The sequence below is a fragment of the Oncorhynchus mykiss genome, chromosome 6 (genome assembly GCF_057628025.1).
Source record: "Oncorhynchus mykiss isolate SJ-2025 chromosome 6, ASM5762802v1, whole genome shotgun sequence".
Lineage (NCBI taxonomy): Eukaryota > Metazoa > Chordata > Actinopteri > Salmoniformes > Salmonidae > Oncorhynchus > Oncorhynchus mykiss.
This window is the reverse complement of record NC_143027.1, coordinates 23954881-23971807: the sequence shown is the minus strand read 5'-3', so window position 1 is coordinate 23971807 and position 16927 is coordinate 23954881. Positions and strand designations below refer to the sequence as shown.

At 45.4% G+C, this 16927-nt stretch overlaps 1 protein-coding gene and 2 long non-coding RNA genes across 3 annotated transcripts; 2 read left to right on the top strand and 1 right to left on the bottom strand.

The window, feature by feature from the left end:
• The first annotated feature begins 8820 nt into the window (after positions 1-8820).
• LOC110525564 (uncharacterized) lies at positions 8821-11485 on the top strand. Its single transcript, XR_016496570.1, has 4 exons — positions 8821-9132; positions 9448-9557; positions 9893-10028; positions 10678-11485. It is a non-coding gene; the product is annotated as an uncharacterized LOC110525564 (long non-coding RNA).
• LOC110525563 (calcium release-activated calcium channel protein 1) lies at positions 11171-15174 on the bottom strand. Its single transcript, XM_021605779.3, has 2 exons — positions 14812-15174; positions 11171-13234 (listed from the first exon to the last, which is right to left on the bottom strand). The coding sequence occupies exons 1-2, from the start codon at positions 14923-14925 to the stop codon at positions 12680-12682; spliced, it is 669 nt and encodes a 222-aa protein (XP_021461454.1). The 5' UTR covers positions 14926-15174; the 3' UTR covers positions 11171-12679.
• Positions 15175-15179: 5 nt separating this feature from the next.
• Positions 15180-16913, top strand: LOC149982810 (uncharacterized). The gene is made up of 3 exons (XR_016496571.1): positions 15180-15287; positions 15822-15917; positions 16810-16913. It is a non-coding gene; the product is annotated as an uncharacterized LOC149982810 (long non-coding RNA).
• Positions 16914-16927: the final 14 nt, after the last annotated feature.

Genomic DNA, 16927 nt, shown 5'->3' with positions numbered 1-16927 from the left:
GCAAAACTCCCTCCAAAATTGAGACGTGAATTGCGGACCTCTGTCCGAAACGACGTCTGACGGAAGGCCATGAATTCTGAAAACATTCTCGATGATGATTTGTGCCGTCTCTTTAGCAGAAGGAAGCTTAGCAAGGGGAATGAAATGAGCCGTCTTAGAGAACCTATCGACAACCGTAAGAATAACAGTCTTCCCCGCTGACGAAGGCAGTCCGGTGACAAAATCTAAGGCGATGTGAGACCACGGTCGAGAGGGAATAGGAAGCGGCCTGAGACGGCCGGCAGGAGGAGAGTTACCGGACTTAGTCTGCGCGCAGACCGAACAAGCAGCCACGAAACGACGCGTGTCATGCTCCCGGGTGGGCCACCAAAAACGCTGGCGAATGGAAGCAAGCGTACCCCGAACGCCAGGGTGGCCGGCTAACTTGGCAGAGTGAGCCCACTGAAGAACGGCCAGACGAGTAGGAACGGGAACGAAAAGAAGGTTCCTAGGACAAGCGCGCGGCGACGGAGTGTGAGTGAGCGCTTGTTTTACCTGCCTCTCAATTCCCCAGACAGTCAACCCGACAACACGCCCCTCAGGGAGAATCCCCTCGGGGTCAGTGGAGGCTACTGAAGAACTGAAGAGACGAGACAAAGCATCAGGCTTGGTGTTCTTAGAGCCCGGACGATAAGAAATCACGAACTCGAAACGAGCGAAAAACAGCGCCCAACGCGCCTGACGCGCATTAAGTCGTTTGGCAGAACGGATGTACTCAAGGTTCCTATGGTCAGTCCAAACGACAAAAGGAACGGTCGCCCCCTCCAACCACTGTCGCCATTCGCCTAGGGCTAACCGGATGGCGAGCAGTTCGCGGTTACCCACATCATAGTTACGTTCCGACGGCGACAGGCGATGAGAAAAATACGCGCATGGGTGGACCTTGTCGTCAGAGAGGGAGCGCTGAGAAAGAATGGCTCCCACGCCCACCTCTGACGCGTCAACCTCGACAACGAACTGTCTAGAGACGTCAGGTGTAACAAGGATAGGAGCGGATGTAAAACGATTCTTGAGGAGATCAAAAGCTCCCTGGGCGGAAACGGACCACTTAAAGCACGTCTTGACAGAAGTAAGGGCTGTGAGAGGAGCTGCCACCTGACCGAAATTACGGATGAAACGACGATAGAAGTTCGCGAAGCCGAGAAAGCGCTGCAGCTCGACGCGTGACTTAGGGACGGGCCAATCAATGACAGCTTGGACCTTAGCGGGATCCATCTTAATGCCTTCAGCGGAAATAACAGAACCGAGAAATGTGACGGAGGAGGCATGAAAAGTGCACTTCTCAGCCTTCACAAAAAGACAATTCTCTAAAAGGCGCTGGAGGACACGTCGAACGTGCTGAACATGAATCTGGAGTGACGGTGAAAAAATCAGGATATCGTCAAGGTAAACGAAAACAAAGATGTTCAGCATGTCTCTCAGGACATCATTGACTAATGCCTGAAAGACAGCTGGAGCGTTAGCGAGGCCGAAAGGAAGAACCCGGTATTCAAAGTGCCCTAACGGAGTGTTAAACGCCGTCTTCCACTCGTCCCCCTCCCTGATGCGCACGAGATGGTAAGCGTTACGAAGGTCCAACTTAGTAAAAAACCTGGCTCCTTGCAGGATCTCGAAGGCTGAAGACATAAGAGGAAGCGGATAACGATTCTTCACTGTTATGTCATTCAGCCCTCGATAATCTATGCAGGGGCGCAGAGACCCGTCCTTCTTCTTGACAAAAAAAACCCCCGCTCCGGCGGGAGAGGAGGAGGGGACTATGGTACCGGCGTCAAGAGCTACAGACAAATAATCTTCGAGAGCCTTACGTTCGGGAGCCGACAGAGAGTATAGTCTACCCCGGGGGGGGGTGGTTCCCGGAAGGAGATCAATACTACAATCATACGACCGGTGTGGAGGAAGAGAGGTGGCCCTGGACCGACTGAACACCGTGCGCAGATCGTGATATTCCTCCGGCACCCCTGTCAAATCACCAGGCTCCTCCTGTGAAGAAGAGACAGAGGAAACAGGAGGGATAGCAGACATTAAACATTTCACATGACAAGAGACGTTCCAGGAGAGGATAGAATTACTAGACCAATTAATGGAAGGATTATGACAAACTAGCCAGGGATGGCCCAAAACAACAGGTGTAAAAGGTGAACGAAAAATTAAAAAAGAAATGGTTTCACTATGATTACCAGAAACAGTGAGGGTTAAAGGTAGCGTCTCACGCTGAATCCTGGGGAGAGGACTACCATCCAGGGCGAACAAGGCCGTGGGCTCCTTTAACTGTCTGAGAGGAATGTCATGTTCCCGAGCCCAGGTCTCGTCCATAAAACAGCCCTCCGCCCCAGAGTCTATTAAGGCACTGCAGGAAGCTGACGAACCGGTCCAGCGTAGATGGACCGACAAGGTAGTGCAGGATCTTGAAGGAGAGACAGGAGTAGTAGCGCTCACCAGTAGCCCTCCGCTTACTGACGAGCTCTGGCCTTTTACTGGACATGAAGTGACAAAATGACCAGCGGAACCGCAATAGAGACAGAGGCGGTTGGTGATTCTCCGTTCCCTCTCCTTAGTCGAGATGCGGATACCTCCCAGCTGCATGGGCTCAGCACCCGAGCCGGCAGAGGAAGATGGTAGTGATGCGGAGAGGGGGGCGACGGAGAGCGCAAGCTCCTTTCCACGAGCTCGGTGACGAAGATCAACCCGTCGCTCAATGCGAATAGCGAGTTCAATCAAGGAATCCACGCTGGAAGGAACCTCCCGGGAGAGAATCTCATCCTTTACCTCTGCGCGGAGACCCTCCAGAAGACGAGCGAGCAAGGCCGGCTCGTTCCAGCCACTGGAGACAGCAAGAGTGCGAAACTCAATAGAGTAGTCTGTTATGGATCGATTGCCTTGACATAGGGAAGACAGGGCCCTGGAAGCCTCCTCCCCAAAAACAGATCGATCAAAAACCCGTATCATCTCCTCCTTAAAGTCCTGATACTGGTTAGTACACTCAGCCCTTGCCTCCCAGATTGCCGTGCCCCACTCACGAGCCCGTCCAATAAGGAGAGATATGACGTAGGCGACACGAGCAGTGCTCCTGGAGTAAGTGTTGGGCTGGAGAGAAAACACAATATCACACTGGGTGAGGAACGAGCGGCATTCAGTGGGCTCCCCAGAGTAACACGGCGGGTTATTGATTCTGGGCTCCGGAGATTCGAAAGCCCTGGAAGTGGCCGGTGGATCGAGGCGGAGATGGTGAACCTGTTCTGTGAGGTTGGAGACTTGGGTGGCCAGGGTCTCAACGGCATGTCGAGCAGCAGACACTTCCTGCTCGTGTCTGCCTAGCATCGCTCCCTGGATCCCGACGGCTGAGTGGAGAGGATCCGAAGTCGCTGGGTCCATTCTTGGTCGGATTCTTCTGTTACGGTGCGTGAATGAGGACCCAAAAGCGAATTAACTTAAACAGAGCTTCTTTAATTACCAAACATAGGTAGGCTCAGACGGACCGGCAGATTCCGACAGGACAAGACAAGGTTACAGCAAACATGACGACAGTCTGGTTCAGGCATGAAACACAACAAACAAGAATCCGACAAAGACAGGAGCAGAAACAGAGAGAGATATAGGGACCTAATCAGAGGGAAAAAGGGAACAGGTGGGAAACGGGGTGAATGGGTAGTTAGGAGGAGACAAGGAACAGCTGGGGGAAAGCGGGGGAGAAAAGGTAACCTAATAACGACCAGCAGAGGGAGACAGGGTGAAGGGAAAGGACAGAGACAAGACACAACATGACAGTACATGACAGACAGCCAGTGAAAATGCATTCTTGCAACAGCCACGTCGTGCGGATCCCAGCCTGTGGAATAAAAGTGGGGCTTTTATTGTTCAATCTAATTCATGCTTATAAAAAAATCCAAGGTCTAATGGAAAAACTCACACACTTTTGATATACTTAAGTCTGTAGTTGCGACATCCATATATCCATTGATTCTTGAAGTATATAAATGCCTCATGAGCTTAGTTCAACTGTCACACTCCATGAGACCCCATCGAAGACAAGCTTATTTTTCTCCAATGTTTGTAAACATTGTCAATGTAAACAAACACTGTATATCCTCATAACATGGTTAAAACAATCATTTTGATATCATGGATGGTCAGTCCTTGCATCCATAACTCTGTCTATTAATCTGAGTATCACGCGTCAGGTAAGACCCGGATGCAGACAACTTCGAAGGAACAACAGTTTATTAATCGAACAGAGGCAGGCAACAGACAGGTCAAGGGCAGGCAGATGGCAGTAATCCAGATAGGTGGAACAAGGTACAGGACGGCAGGCAGGCTCAGGTTCAGGTTCAGGGCAGGCAGAATGGTCAACACCGGGAAAACAAGGAAACTGGAACAATTGAGAGACAGGAGCAGAGGGAAAAATGCTGGTAGGCTTGACAAAACAAAACTAATTGGCAACAGACAAACAGAGAACACAGGTATAAAAACACTGGGGATAATGGGGAAGATGAGCGGCACCTGGAGGGAGATGGAGACAATCGCAAAGACAGGTGAAACAGATCAGGGTGTGACAGTACCCTCCCCTCTAGGTACACCACCTGGCATCCTACCTGGGCGCACACCTGGCTGACCAGGGTGCCTGCATTGGAACTCAGAGATGAGGTATGGGTCCAGGTTGTCCCTAGCGGGGACCCAGCACCTCTCCTCCGGGCCATAACTAATCCCAGTCAACCAGGTACTGGAATGCCCTGCCCCGAGGTCGAACCTTCAGGAGACGCCTCACCGTATACGCCGGTTGCCCATCGATGAGCCGGGGAAGAGAGGTGGGTCTGGAAACAGGAGACAAAGGGCTGTGAGACATGGGTTTGATTTTATACACATGAAGAGTGGCCAGAAAAAAATTATCAAACATGTTTGGTGTTCGCCAAAAGGCATGTGGGAGACTCCTCAAACATATGGAAGAAAGTATTCTGGTCAGATGAGACTAACATTTGAATAGATATGCATGCTCAAGTATTCTGTTTTTTTTGTCTTATTTCTTGTTTGTTTCACAATAAAAAATATTTTTGCATCTTCAAAATGGTAGGCATGTTGTGTATATCAAATGATACAAACCCCACAAAAAAATGCCAAGGGGGGTGAATACTTTCGCAAGCCACTGTAGCTTAAGGTCCAGGGTAGAACGCTGGGACAGGACCGCCCCCACTCCTACATCAGAAGCATCTGCCTCCACCACAAACTGACGGGAATGGTCAGGATGAACCAAGATGGGAGCAGTGGCGAAGCAATGTTTGAGGTCCCAGAACTCCCGGTCAGCAGCAGGGGACCACGTGAACGGAACCTTGGGAGAGGTGAGTGCTGACAGGGGGAAGCAAGTGTGCTGTAATCCCAGATAAAGTGGTGATACAAGTTGGAGAACTTGGAGAAATGTTGCAGCTGCGCCTTGGACGTAGACTGGGGCCAATCCACCACCTTTCTCACCTTCCAGGGATCCATTTGGCCACTCCCAGCAGAGATGATGTAACCCAGAAAGGGGATGGTGGAGCGATGAAACTCACACTTCTCTGCTTTTACAAACAAATTATTCTCCAGGAGGCGTTGAAGAACCTGTCGAACGTGGAGCACGTGTTTTTTGTGGGAGACGGAAAAGACGAGGATGTCATCAATGTAGACGAAGACGAACTGGTTCAACATGTCGCAGAGAACATCACTTTCCAGAGACTGGAACACAGCAGGGGCGTTGGTAAGGCCAAATGGCATGGCAAAAATACCCGTAGTCGCCGCTGGTCGTGTTGAATGCGGTCTTCCACTCATCCCCCTCTCCTATCGGCAGCAGGTGTTAGGAGTTCCGTAGATCTAGCTTGGAAAACATGTTGGCCCCCTGGAGCGGCTCGAAGGCCGAGGAGATGAGTGGTAGCAGGTAGCGGTTCTTCACCATTATGTCATTGAGTCCCCAGCAGTCGATGCACAGGCACAGGGTCTTGTGCTTCTTCTCCACACAGAAGAGCCCTGCGCCGGCAGAGAGGAAGAAGGACGGATAAATCCTGCAGCTAGGGAGTACCCAATGTAGGTCTCCATAGCCTTGGTCTCTGGTCGCGATAGAGAGTATAGTCATCCCCGGGGCGGAGTAGAGCTGGGCAGAAGGTCAATCCCGCAGTCATATGGTCTGTGCGGTGGAAGCGAAGTGGCCCGGGCCTTGTTAAACACCTCCTGAAGGTCCTGGTACTCCACGGGAATTGTGGTTGCCCGGGGCAACTTCCGAGCCCCCAGGAAGACGTCCCGGGGCAGGTTATGCTGACTTCAGGCAATGGGCGTGGCAGAACGGGTTCCAGCCTATGATGGCCCCAGTAGACCAGTTAATGAGAGGATTAAGTCGCTGGAGCCAGGAGAATCCCAATACCACAGAAATCTGAGGAGTCTTAATGAGCAGAAATGTAATAGTCTTGCTGTGGTTCCCTGACAGTCGTAGGTTGATGGGAGTGGTATTGTGGGTGACCCGACCAATAGAGCACCCATCCAGCGCTCTAACGTCCATGGGAATGGAGAGGGGCTGAGTGGGGATATCCAGCTCGGACGCCAGGGTAGTGTACAAAAAGCTCTCATCGGCCCCAGTGTCGACGAGGACCCGGAGAGATTTCGACTGGTTTCCCCAGAGCAGAATGGAATGAAATGGAGTGCGATTAAGGGAAGCAGAAAAGTTCTCAATATGGCCCACCAGAGTACTCGCTCCTAAAGCTGAGCCTGGTCTTTTAACGAACAAGAGGACACAAAATGACCACGAGTGCCGCAATTCAGGCAACTCTTAGTGTTGAGCCTGTGTAGCTGTTCTGCTGGAAACAACCCAGCTCTGCCTAGTTGCATAGGCTCGTGAAACGGTGACTCGGCTGTCTTCGGCGACTCTCGGGGAACCTCTGGTAGCCTCTGGTTCTTTCCGCAATGGGGCCGTCGGGGACTTCTGGGAGGCTTCGGAGGCGAGGTGGAATCCTTGTACGGGCGAGCCAAATCTAATCTCCTCTCTCTCCGTTGTTCCCGTAGTCGCCCATAGATCCTGATGGTCAAGGTGATGAGGGAATCAATATCCATTGGTAATTCCCGGGCTGCAAGATCACCCTTGACCTCCTCCGAGACTCCATGTAGAAACATGTCGAACAGCGCTTCCTGGTTCCAGGCACTCAGCAGCCAACGTGCGGAAATCCATTGCATAGTCTGCCACACTTCGGGAGTCCTGCCGAAGCTGGAGTAGCTTCCGGGCAGCCTCTCTTCGAGAAAATGGGGCTTCAAACACCTTCTTAACCTCTCCCACGAACTCCCCCAGACTTACGCATATGGCCGGCTATTGCTCCCATACAGCTGTAGCTCAGGCGAGCGCCCTCTCGGACATCAGCGTGATAAGGTACGCTATCTTAGAGCGGTCCGAGGGGAAGGAGGTGGGCTGAATCTCGAAGATGAGGCCACACTGAGCTAGAAATGCCCGACAGGTGCCCGGCTCTCCATTGAAGCATTCCGGGGAGGTAAGCGGGGCTCCCGGGAAAGCGGAGGGGCCGGTGAGGCGGCGCTGCTAACAGCCGAGCTACTGAGGGGCTGTGAGGTTACCATCACAGTAGGCTGCCTCCCAGCCAACCAGCGGAATTGCTCCAGCAAGATGTCCAACGCCCGGTCATGGTGTTCGGCAAAGGTGTGGACCCCCTCCAATAGGCCACGAAGCAATTCCTCATGCCTACCAATGGTGGCTCCTTTGGAGATGGTGTTGCGCAGCTGGTCAGAGTCCACTGCTCAGTCATGGCCAGTTCGTACTATCACGCCTCATGTAAGACCCACAACATCGAAGGAACAACAGTTTATTAATTGAACAGCGGGAGGCAAGAAACAGGTCAAGGGCAAGCAGAGGTCTGTAATCCAGATAGGTGGGGCAAAGGTACAGGACGGCAAGCAGGGTCAGGGTCCGGGCAGGCAGAGGTTAGTAATCCAGATAGGTGTGGCAAAGGTACAGGACTGCAGACAGGGCCAGGGTCAGGGCAGGCAGAGGTCAGTAATCCAGATAGGTGGGGCAAAGGTAAAGGACGGCAGGCAGGGTCAGGGCAGGCAGAATGGTCAACACTGGGAAAACTAGGAAACTGGAACAATCGAGAGACAGGAGCAGAGGGAAAAACGCTGGTAGGCTTGATGAAACAAAACAAACTGGCAACAGACAAACAGAGAACACAGGTATTAATACACTGGAGATAATGGGGAAGATGGGTGACACCTGGAGTGAGGTGGAGACAATCACAAAGACAGGTGAAACAGATTAGGGTGTGACATTGAGAGTGGTTAACTTCTCCAGACACATCCCTCAGCTTTTTACCAAAACAGAGTGACTGGAATTATTTTTAATGTAAAGATATAATTGTATTATTATATGTAGTAGAAAGTGATGGGTTAGAAAAAGCCTACATAACCAACCCATTAAGTAAAATGTAATATCCATATATGGCCAGCTATGTAATCTTTAACATTGATTTATCCTGCAATAGATGTCGTTCAATTGGTAATACATTTGGTCTTCTTCTAATGCCTCTTAAGGGGAAAGCAATCGAAAAGTAACTGAATGCAATCAGATTACATTACTGAGTTTGGGTAATCCAAAAGTTACGTTACTGATAAAAATTATGGACAGGTAACTAGTAACTGTAACGGATTACATTTAGAAAGTAACCTACCCAACCCTATTCCTGGATAAGGCATTGGTGATGTGCCCATTCATTAATAAATGGGTGGGGTGGGGCAGAGAAAAGGGGAGGTCCTACTTTTCTGTCGTGGGAGGGGTAAGTACTCAACCAAGAGGAGCTATTCACACAACGTTAAGCTAGTTTTCTCACTCAGGGTTTGTTGTCATTTATTCTTATCTCAAGTGTCTGCGGCCATTATCCAGATCTCCAAATCTTCTTCAACAAGAGGAGGCTCTTTGCCACATTTTCATCTAGCTCTCAGAAAGAGGCATGCCACAGAACGTGTCAGGCATGAGCAGTGGGCATACCAGGCGGCGAGAGTAGTTGAAGGTTGTGATAGTAGGTGATGGTGGATGTGGGAAAACCTCCCTCCTCATGGTTTACACTAAAAAAAGACTTTCCAGAGGTAAGACAATTGACAAAGCCAGCTCATCATCTGGCTGCTTCTCTTCTCTTTTTACACTTGCTTTAATTAAGTGAAAAGTGTCTATCTATTTTTATTCGTTTTTCAGCACTATTTTTACTCTGCATGTAAGCAAATTATAGTGAGAAGTGCTTGACTGTATGTGACAAAAATAATATGTATATATCCACAGAAAATGACGAAAAGAGCAAAGTTAATTTCAACCTTTTTAGCTATCATATCTGAAATAAAAATAAATAAATACAGGACTTCATGGCAGACTAAAAATGCACATCCATCTGTTTCTGTGTATTTCAGGTCGAGAGGACTATGACCGATTACGGCCCGTGTCCTATCCGAATGCCAACCTGGTATTGATCTGCTATGATGTAATTTGCCCCTCAAGTTATGACAATGTCCTAATAAAGGTACTGCACTGTCTTCTCTTCATACTTTACTGCTTGTTTGTCGGTTTAAATCCCCAGAACGAGGAAGAAACCTTATTAACATACATGCCATATAAAGTTTTATGACATTTACAACAGAATGAATGTCGCTGAAGATGTCAGTATCATACATGAATATGATATACAAGTATGTATATGAAGATATGTCAGTACCAGAAATATATTTGAATACTTGCTCAAGCAAGTATTTATCAGGTTCATGGTGAATTCTTTTTGCACAGTAGATGCAGTCACTCTCACAAGAATGCATGACGTAGAATGTTTATAATATCTAACTCTGTTTACATATATTTCAGTGGTACCCCGAGGTGCATCACTTCTGCCATGGTGTGCCCATTATCCTGGTAGGATGCAAAACAGATCTGCGGAAAGACAAAGGCCTTGGCAAGGAAACTGTGGTCCTCAGGCCAAAACCCCATCACATACATCCAGGTAGATTTCATACATAGCCATACATTATGTATGTATAACTTATATACATTGAATGTACATTTGCCATGCCACTTACATAATAATAAGTAATTAGTATTGGGTTTATTGAAAATGCAATACAAGTGGTTGAATTAGGGTTGTGCGATTGGAATGGGAGACTGATCAGAAGTGTTTGAACAAAAACATCAAGAGCATTGATGATGTTATGTTTGTGAGAGTAATTACAAGGCGAATCCCCACATTTGTGAGTCGTAATTCAATTTCTAATGGACTTAATTTATATATCTGCCAATTGCTTTTTGACAACAGAACTAGTTCATGTCAGAGAGGGAACTTTTGTCTTACAATATTTTTCTTATAAACAGCATGAGCTGGCGCACACCCAGAGAACATTATTTAGTGTAGAGGTGCTGACTAACAGAGAATAAACTGTAAGCTATAAAAACAGAGAGTTGCAGACTCCATTATTATAACCTCCCTGTTATTTACTGGTTCAAAAAACACCAATGTTTCTGCATCACTGTGCCTTCAGGTTTTTTTTTTCTAAAAACACCCAACAGGAAGAGTTACCTCAGAGTAGTAGGACAAGGTTTATGTTTTTTTGGCCTCTCAATTAGGAATATCACAACTTTTTTCATAATCTGAGCAGGGTGAAGAGACCAAAAGGAAGATCAAAGCTGAGCTCTACTTGGAGTGTTCAGCCAAATACAAGGAGAACGTGGAGGACATATTCAGAGAGGCTACCAAACAAGCCCTTGCAGCAAACAAGGAAATCCATAAAGGCAAAGAGGAACGGATTCTGTGCCCTTCTGTGACCCAAGAGATAATGCTATCCACCACCGTGAGCTCCTGATACAGACAATACTCTAGCCCTACTCAGGGAAAACACAGATGATGAGACTACTTCTCCCTACGAGTCCTCTTATAATATTGTTTCTGCATTTTACCCTTCTGCTAACTGACTTCCTTTGTTGTTCCTTCCTGCTAATTCTTGACATATTGTCAAAATGTTTCTTTAATAGAAATGAACAACGCCCTCAAGTTATAGAACCACAAATGGGGACAGTTGGTCTTAGAAAGTTAAGGATGCATGAGGAAGAAGTTGAAGGTACCATTGTATAATAATTGAAGGTTCCATTGTATTTTTCATTTGGATGTATCCAAATCTTTTAATTTATACAAAAGAGAAGGTTGACTCAAACAGTAATTCACATAGTACATCTCATTGATGTAATGAAAACTTTTAAAAAACATGATTAAATGAAGCAACATAAATCTGGATTAGCTTGTAGAATTCATTCTTCCATAAGCCTAGGGTTGTTATGCATAATAACAATTGCACTTTGACTCCAGTCCATCTAATGACAATGAATGTAATCAGATATGACATACAAAATATGTATAATGTATTTCATAAATGTTAATGATTGCCTAATAAAGAGGTTTTCTCAATCCAATTCACTTACCTTTGGGGAGACTCAGCACATTGTAACAGATTTACAGTATACGACTATAAAACTATTCAACCCCTTGGATTTGGCAACAGACACAAGGCAGTATAGTCAGAGTAAACATAATTAAGTGGGGCTTAATAAGCCCTCAAACAGAACATCTTAAAAACATCAAATGGCATTTAAAGGGGATGTTTTAAAAAAGGCGTCAACCATCATCCAATATACTGACGCATAAAATAATTTAAAAAAAAACACAAATAATCATGCCATTATTTTATTAAAGTAATATGTGCACTTGGATCACATTCAAAGGTTGACGATAAAGATCTGAAGTTTTGCCTCCATTTAAATGAATTTAGAAGTAGCTACTTGTGACTTCACATACATGCAAAACAATCAGTGCTTTACAGTATTGTTAAAAGGAAGTACATTATGTTGAGGACAATATTTCAGCCTAATATTTTCACAACCACAGTATAAGAGTTCACCTATCATGTAACAACAGTATGAGGAGTGTGCTTAAAATGCATTAACTTATCAAAAAACCATCAGAGCATATCTTTAATTATCAATAATGTTGAGTTTAAAAAGTTTAAATATAAATATTCCAACCCTGATGGACAGATTAAGGTCACCTGACTAAAAAATATCTGAAATTCTGCACTTCGCTTGCACCATAACTATTATAGCAGTTATTACATGTTATACTCTCCTGGGGAGTTTCACTTTCATGGAAATTGGCCGGTTATCATTTGTAAATTAATAATTCTAGCTACTTCACAAAATGTTCATCCCACACTTTTAGTGTTCCCCAGCCGCCATAGACAAAACTTTGTGATATAAATACAAATATCATCTATTTAATGAAGATATCCAAAAATATTCAACTACAAATTTCACACTCACATTCAGATCTGTTTCTGAACACATAAGGAAGACAATAGACATGCAGCAAAGTAATAAAATAAAAAAAGTTGCTTGAGTCCAATCGAATGAACAATACAAAGCAAATTCTCCTGACCTTTCCACAACCATTTTAGCAAATAGAAAAGGCCTAGAGCAGTCCAAATCCCAATACAAAACATCTGTATAAATGATATATTACTATATAAAGTATCCTTTCTCATGGTGCTCATGCAAATAGATAAAAAAAAAAAAAAGCTTCATTATAGATTTCTTACAGCTGTCTAATTCCCGTTAGGGGAAGTGGACAGAGGAGGGTTGCAGACTGGTCGTCTCTGCCCTGTGGTCCAGCTGGTTCTGCAGCCGGGTGATATTGGACAGCTCCTCCAGCTCCTGAAACTGACGATCAGTTTTGTGACTGACCAGAGAGCGGTAGAAGTGCACAGCGAAGACGATAAACACCAATCCAAATGGCACCATGATGGAGGTGGAGGCAATGGCTGCCGCCTCACCAGAACTGATGGTGCCATTATCAGTTGGGCGCCTGAGGGGCAGGAACTTGACCCAGCACAGCAGAACCACCTCGGTCAGGAAGAGCAGGGTACCAATAACAGTGGAGAAGGCCCAGGCCAGCTCAATGTGGCGGTGCATGCGCTCATGGGGTGACTCGTTGACCGAGTTCAAGTTGTGAACGTTGCTGACGGCCTCCAGGTTTGGCAGGATACAGGTGCTGATCATCAGGGCGAAGAGGTGCACTGCCACTAGGACAGTGGTGCAGGCGCTGAAGGCTATCAGCAGCCCTGGGGGATACACATGATCTGGCTCCAGCTGCACCTCCACCATAGCCACCTGAAATACAGAGAGGCATTTTAACACGAAACACTGACCGAGAGAGCAACGACCAGGATCTGATTCAGAACAATTTGAACAGAGACAATTATCTATTTTATAGCTCAACCACTGCAAGTGACAATTCCATGTTTTTCTCTGTTGGGTGCCGGCTGTACAGAAAGATGTAGCCTAACCCCTGTGGCCAGGTGACAATTGTACTGGGTCTAACTGTCTGTTGGGTGAGTGACTGTCAGATTAAATGTTATTGGCTTGTATGGTACGGTAGGATATTCTGTAGTTAATTTGTGGTAGGTGAAGGTTTAGATAGAACTCTGACTCACTAATGGCATCCTTACTTTGTATCTGGCCTTGCATAGAGGTTTAAACTTGCAGAGACATTTCAATGCATTCAACTATGCCCCAAATCTATGCGTCACAAATTGCAATGTATCCGGTTTCATACAGATTTATTTTAAATGTTTAATTGTATCGTTAAATCTGTCCACCAGTTATTTTCAATCAAAAAGTTGTGGTTTATCCAGCATTATAAACCAGGTAGCTTGGGTCCTGGATCCTGAAACAACATTCCAGCCATGTGTAAATCAGAAAATATACCACAGGTATGAAGCAAAACTAGTTGTTTACTATTATATTTATGTTGGTATCCTGTTTATAATAGCAACAGGCACCTCTGGGGTTTGTGATTTATGGCCAATACGCCATTGTTAAGGGTTGTATCCAGGCACTCTGCTTCCCGTCGTACATAAGAACAGCCCTTAACCGTGGTATATTGGCCATATACCACAACCCTTGTGCCTTATTGCTTAAATATACCATGTCTGTTCTTAAGCATGATGCAACGCGGAGTATCTGGATACAACCCTTAGTCGTGGTATATTGGCCACATATCACACACCCCCGAGGTGCCTTATTACTATTATAAACTGGTTGCCAATGTAATTAGAGCAGTAAAAATAAATGTTGTCATACCCGTTGTATACGGTCTGATATACCACGGCTGTTAGCCAATCAGCATTCAGCACTCGAACCACCCAGTTTATAATGGCCATGACAAATCGGGTGGTTAAAGCCCTGAATGCTAAAAACAAGATCAAATCATTCAGGTCTAGAAAGATGCCTGAGTTTCCGACTTGTATGATCCATCAAATTGCTTTTTCTTGAATGCACTGTAGTCTGAGAATTCCAAGTTCCCAGTTGATTTGAATGAGACATCATCCCTGAGCTCCGACTTCTCCCACATGCTGACCTCTGACTTCACGTACTAAGGGAATGACCTCGATTTTTGAACACTATAATTTGTTTATAGACATGATAGCTGTGAGCCCACTTTCAGTTTATGGTTGACACGGCTTGTTGGCCATTACATTAGCCAATCGGCGTTTCTCAACAAGTTCAAAGCATTTGAATTGGTATTTACAACTGGTAATTACTACCTTCACACTCAGTTACGAACGCTACATTATTAGATAGTCAAATAGGCCGGTAGGTGTCATGTGTCAAGAAATTGTGCGTCATATAACTCAATTTTGGCAAAGTTGCCAGAATCCTCTCCAAACTCTGAGTCCAGTACTCACCATCGCGAAACCCGACAGGAGAGCTGAAGTTCTGCTCGTAGCCTTCAGCTTTGCTCGACTCAAGTAAAGTTTTCTCCATGACAGAGCTTGCAAAGAGTGTTCGTTCAAACTCATTGCTGGCTACCGTTATAACTTTTCAAGCTGTCAACCTGTAGTTCTACACAAGATGCGGTCTCATGCGAATTGACATATAATTGAACTTCTAAACTAAAGAAGAAAAAAAAACGTTATTTCTATAAACGTTAACCTTCTGCTACTGTTGCCATAACTAATTCAGGAAACACAAGATATTATTTTACCCACAATCCAATGCTGTTTCTGTGTGCGGCGCAGTTTACTGCTTGCGGTAGTTGTAGTGCGCCTATGAACATTCCTGAAGATTTCCTCGGTGGGGTTGTATGTCTAGATCTGTGGGTGCACTTTTGAATAGGTCACATCAACTTCGCCTAAAGAATGCAAACAACGTGTTGAATACCGTGGGTTGATTATATTTAAATGTGTGTGTCCATAGCCTATAGTATTGCATAAATGCTACCATACTTTTTCACTTGCATTTCAACCATATAATATTGACAATATTCTAGTACCAGAATTCCATCTGTAATAATTCGATGCATCTGTGACATTGAACGTGTTGGTAAACTATATGTGCAATATGTGCTGTTGGATGGTCGCATTCTTTAAGGCAAACTAGCACGTTTTTATGGATTAATTATCCAATTAATGGATATGATGGAAGACGTGCTATTGAGCAGCCATCTTTGACTGACACCTAGTGGATGCCATAGGCTATCATGACAACTCGATGAAGCCCTGAGAATAAAGGCCTAGAAATAGTTTTGTAGTCGAGTGCTTGTTATCAATTATTTTAATGTGTTTAACTTCTTTATTGGTATCCCTTTTAATCTATTTGATGAACATTTTCTACTAGTACAATATGTTTTGCCCTTTTTATTGCTCTAATTTTATGTGCGCTGGATCTCAATACTTGTCTCTTCCCTCACAAACAGGTGCTGCTGGCTTTGAGTATCTGCACTGTGAAACTTCTCATTGGTCTTGGGAGCAGGTTTCTGCACTGAATGCACTGACCAGGTATTAAAGACAAGGTAGGTGAGGACACGCCACTGGGTTTTTCCATGTTCAACAGTTTCCCGTGAGCATCAAGAACGGTACACCACCTATAAAACATCCAGCCAACTTGACACAACTGCGGGAAGCATTGGAATCAACATGGGCCAGCATCCCTGTGGAATGCTTTCAACAGCTTGTAGAGTCCATGCCCCAACAAATGAAGGGTGGTGGTGGTGGGGGGAAGGAGTGTGCAGCTGACTCTTTGTCCATTATATTTTAATCTAACAATTGTATTAGAATCTCCTACTGTGCAATCTGTTCATATAAATAGATGCAAGAATTTCACAAAATGTCAACAAGAGCAAATAGGGTTCTGGACATTATTAGATCAGACTTAAACAGTATAATGATGGTCATGATGACACTCTTGTTAAATTGGCAATACTTGTGCAGAAATGAGATGTAAATCTTCCAATGAAAGTACTCAATAATGTCCTACATGAGTACTTTAGTTACTGGCAATTAATTATTTCTGCTTTGAACTACCAATCATGAGTTGGGTACTTTGTCCTCTATCTCTAGACATTAAGGGCAGAGCAATCAAACCCAGAGCAGCTGATTGCTTCCTGTGTCTGTCGCAGTTTAGAGTTTTTCTAAACCTACTCTTAACCACACTGCTAACCCTAACGCCTAACCTTAAATTAAGACCAAGAAGTATATGTTTTGTTTTCATTCATTTTTACAATAGAGCCAATTTTGACTTTGCAGTAGGCCTATCTAAAGGGAAATCACTAAATTCTGCCTCCAGGACAAGACTCATAACAATAAACGTCAACCTGTATATCTGTCACTGTAGTAAAGTGAAACATGTCCTCAATCATTATGATTTTTTTTGTGTGATAACATGCCACTCCCTTTATTCCCAAGGAGCCAGATGTCTTCACATTGCCCATCTGTACTATTCTTGACCATTCCCTCCCTACCACCCTCCAGTCCCACTCTGACTCTGGGTGCCCTTTGTAACCAACCCTGTAAGCAAATGCAA

Excerpts from the sequence above, each read along its gene's own strand:
- LOC110525563 (XM_021605779.3), bottom strand. The coding sequence starts at position 14,925 with ATGAGTTTGAACGAACACTCTTTGCAAGCTCTGTCATGGAGAAAACTT. Across the intron at positions 13,235-14,811 it reads TCCTGTCGGGTTTCGCGATG|GTGGCTATGGTGGAGGTGCA; the intron begins GTGAGTACTGGA and ends TCTGTATTTCAG.